Source organism: Polyodon spathula, chromosome 29, assembly GCF_017654505.1.
Source record: "Polyodon spathula isolate WHYD16114869_AA chromosome 29, ASM1765450v1, whole genome shotgun sequence".
Classification (NCBI taxonomy): domain Eukaryota; kingdom Metazoa; phylum Chordata; class Actinopteri; order Acipenseriformes; family Polyodontidae; genus Polyodon; species Polyodon spathula.
This window is the reverse complement of record NC_054562.1, coordinates 1,716,763-1,720,851: the sequence shown is the minus strand read 5'-3', so window position 1 is coordinate 1,720,851 and position 4,089 is coordinate 1,716,763. Positions and strand designations below refer to the sequence as shown.

Here is a 4,089-nt window from a genome sequence, read left to right as displayed (position 1 = left end):
AAAATATTTGTGTGAAATGTTACAGCGGGGAGAAAGGGAGCTGTCAAACGGTGACAAGATGAATAATAGATCTCTCAAAGCAGGCTTTCTCAAACCGAGACACACCCCAAGTTTGCACTAAGCTGTTTTTTCAAACGTTTACTCCCTTGACCGCTTTTCTATTAAAGAAAAAAAAAACGCATTAAACTCGACAGTTTTATCGTTTTTGTATCAATTTCACACCCTGACAATTTTTCTTTAAAGTTTTGCGTAATTTCAAAATATTTAGATATAAATATATTAAAGACTCTTTTTATTTAAATATATATTATATATATATAATACTATATATATATATATACAATATATATTATATTATATCTATATTATATATATAACATATATATCTACGCGCCCCCTATCAGAGATTCTCTTTGTTATCGTTAGAACGCCTTAACTGCGGTAATAATTGGGAAGATATTGCACATAATGTTTTTAATATTGCTTCAAGAAATGACCATCCAGTTTATCGTCACGTATTATAAAGTACAATCTAAAAAGTATTCACAGTGCAAAAAAACCCGTTACAGTCAAAAAGATACATAATGTCACTTTTTTTCAATGTCAGTTTTTCTATTGGACTCTAAGTATCTGGGGAGTTCAAACTGCAAAGTGCTGGGGGTGCAATTCAATATGTTAACAAGGGAACATTATTCAGCAGCTTTCACTGGACTCTATGAAGCTGAGGGAGTTCATTCTATATAGAGGGGGTGCAATTCAATATGTTAACAAGGGAACATTATTCAGCAGCTTTCACTGGACTCTATGAAGCTGAGTGAGTTAATTCTATATAGAGGGCGTGGAATGATGCAAAACTTTAGTTAGAGCTAATAATAATAATAATAATAATAATAATAATAATAATAATAATAATCAACATCTCACGCAATCGCAAAATAGAATACTGGTATAGCTATATAAAATAAATGTAATATAATCACATCGGATTACATTGTTTTCAAAACCTGCTCAAAACGTTTTCATGTGCAAAACATTTATTTAAGAAAAGAGAGACGCGGGAGCAATACTGTTTGATTTTCAGAGTTTAAATAAAGACACATCGAGTAACGTGATGCAAGCAGCTCGCGTCAGAACCTACTGCAGGATTTGTTTGTTTATTTATTTATTTGTTTGTTTGTTTATTTGTTTATTTTCCTTCTTCGGTTCAGATTGAAACTACGGTTTAACGAATAGACTTCGCTGACACGCAAACATCTTTTAGACTGAATTATTACGAGGAACAAAGCCAAGCAAGCACGCGTGAGGCGCGGAGACAGACAGGGATTGCTGTGCAAGAAAGAAGAAAGAAAGAAAGAAAGAAAGAAAGAAAGAAAGAAAGAAAGAACTTACGAAGACAATAAGGACAGAAATCTTGAAAGAAAAGCTGGAATGAAATGTCTTTATAATAAAAAGAACTAAAAAACAAAAAAAAAAAAAAAAAAAAAAAAAAAAAAAAAAAAAAAAAAAAAAAAAAAAAAAACAAAAAGATTGATGCGATCCAGCCCTCTGAAATGTCTTTATAATATACAGCACTAGACCCTGATATTGATGTGATCCAGCCCTCTGAAATGTCTTTATAATATACAGCACTAGACCCTGATATTGATGAGATCCAGCCCTCTGAAATGTCTTTATAATATACAGCACTAGACCCTGATATTGATGAGACCCAGCCCTCTGAAATGTCTTTATAATATACAGCACTAGACCCTGATATTGATGAGACACAGCCCTCTGAAATATCTTTATAATATACAGCACTAGACCCTGATATTGATGTGATACAGCCCTCTGAAATGTCTTTATAATATACAGCACTAGACCCTGATATTGATGAGACACAGCCCTCTGAAATATCTTTATAATATACAGCACTAGACCCTGATATTGATGTGATCCAGCCCTCTGAAATGTCTTTATAATATACAGCACTAGACCCTGATATTGATGAGATCCAGCCCTCTGAAATGTCTTTATAATATACAGCACTAGACCCTGATATTGATGAGATCCAGCCCTCTGAAATGTCTTTATAATATACAGCACTAGACCCTGATATTGATGAGATCCAGCCCTCTGAAATGTCTTTATAATATACAGCACTAGACCCTGATATTGATGAGATCCAGCCCTCTGAAATGTCTTTATAATATACAGTACTAGACCCTGATATTGATGAGATCCTGCCCTCTGAAATGTCTTTATAATATACAGCACTAGACCCTGATATTGATGAGATCCAGCCCTCTGAAATGTCTTTGTAATATGTAATACAAACAGACAGACAGACAGACAGGCACACACACGCACACACGCCCACTAACACACACACACACACACATGCACACTGACACACACTCACTGACACACACTCACACTGACTGACACACTGACACACACACACACACTCACATACTCACTGAGATAGACACACACACTCACTGACACACTCTCTCTCTGACACACACACACACTCACACGCACACTCACACGCACACGCACACACACACACACACACACACACACACACACACACACACACACACACACTCACTATATGAAGTTCTGTATCACTGGTGTGTCGTCAGAGGTTGTGGTTAGCTATGCGTCAACCATCTGTGAAGAATTTGAAAAAGGAAAGCGAGGAGGCGAGAGCGGGTGGAAATGGGCTTTAAAAGCCGACGGAGACAACGACTCCTCCAGCTTGAAGAAGACTCGCAGCCCGGCTCGAAACTCCACCAGCGCCGCCACTACCGCTCTCACCGTAACCACTACAACTTCCACAGCAGCTATCGCCCTTCTCACGGTTACCGGGACGGTTCTGACACTCACCCCCGGGGTCGGGATCTCCGGCAGCGGTGGAGACGCCACAGCGAGACGCGGGGAAGAATCGCGGCGCAGTGAGTTTCGGGGGTACCCTGAAACAACTCGGGGTCTGTCTGCTCTATACGTCGCCACTCTCCAGCGGTGGGAGTTCGCGTCAAGAGGAACTGGTCGTCCCGGTACCGGTATCCTTGCCCGGTTTTGGATCACGCTGGTGCGGTTCGTGTCGGTTAGATTTGGAGCGATGGATCTGAGAGCCGGTGAGTATCTGGATGGCTGGGGGGGGGGTACGACAACAACAAACTTTATTTTTCAACTTGAAAAGAAAGTTTTTGGACAAGATAGATAGATAGATAGATAGATAGATAGATAGATAGATAGATAGATAGATAGATAGAAATATGCATACAAAATGTAAATAATTACATTTAATAAACCAATAATAATATAAACCAATAATAATAAACCAATATTTGCATGGAACCATACCTGTTTATCGTCGTACTCAAATATTTATAACTGAAAATGTAGGTCTGTTCTCTCCTCTCTTTCCCTCGATCTCCCCCCTTTCTCTCTCTCTCTTTCTCTCTCTCTCCCTCTCTGTCCTCTCTATCTTTCTCTCTCTATCTTTCTCTCTGTCTTTCTCTCTCTCACTCCTTCATCAGAGAGGTCCGGTATGACACGTTTAAAATCAAACGCTGGTAACCCAGAACTGGAGGGAAAAGTTCAAAAATGTGAAACCTTCTTCTTCTTCTTCTTCTTCTTCTTCTTCTTCTTCTTCTTCTTCTTGAAAAACCTCCAAGAAGACTTCTTCTTTCTTCTTCTCTTCTTCTTCTTCTTCGTTCTTTAAAAGCAAAAAAAGAAGGTTATTCTACAGAAGGCCCCCCGAAGATTTTTTTTATTATTATTATTTATTTTGTTATTTTTGCTGGTTTGTTTTAAATTTCTTCGGGGTGTCTGCAAAGCCATTGCCAAACGCGCTTCGTTTAAAAACCCGTTTGGTAGAAATGAACGCGTTTACAAATGCATCTGTAACACAACATAAAACGTATATATTTATCTCTCTCTCAATCTCCCCCTTCTATCTATCTATCTATCTATCTATCTATCTATCTCTATCTATCTATCTATCTATCTATCTATCTATCTATCTATCTATCTATCTATCTATCTATCTATCTATCTATCTATCTATCTATCTATCTATCTATCTATCTATCTATCTGT

The 4,089-nt window shown here is 37.9% G+C and overlaps 1 protein-coding gene across 1 annotated transcript in view; it reads left to right on the top strand.

Moving 5' to 3' along the window:
• Positions 1-2,550: 2,550 nt before the first annotated feature.
• The window catches only part of clcf1 (cardiotrophin-like cytokine factor 1), a 17,615-nt gene continuing 16,076 nt past the window's right edge, over positions 2,551-4,089 (top strand). Inside the window, exon 1 of the mRNA XM_041232115.1 lies at positions 2,551-3,122. Coding sequence (XP_041088049.1) covers positions 2,597-3,122 — 526 coding nt within the window. The 5' untranslated portion in view covers positions 2,551-2,596. The remainder of the gene's footprint in view (positions 3,123-4,089) is intronic.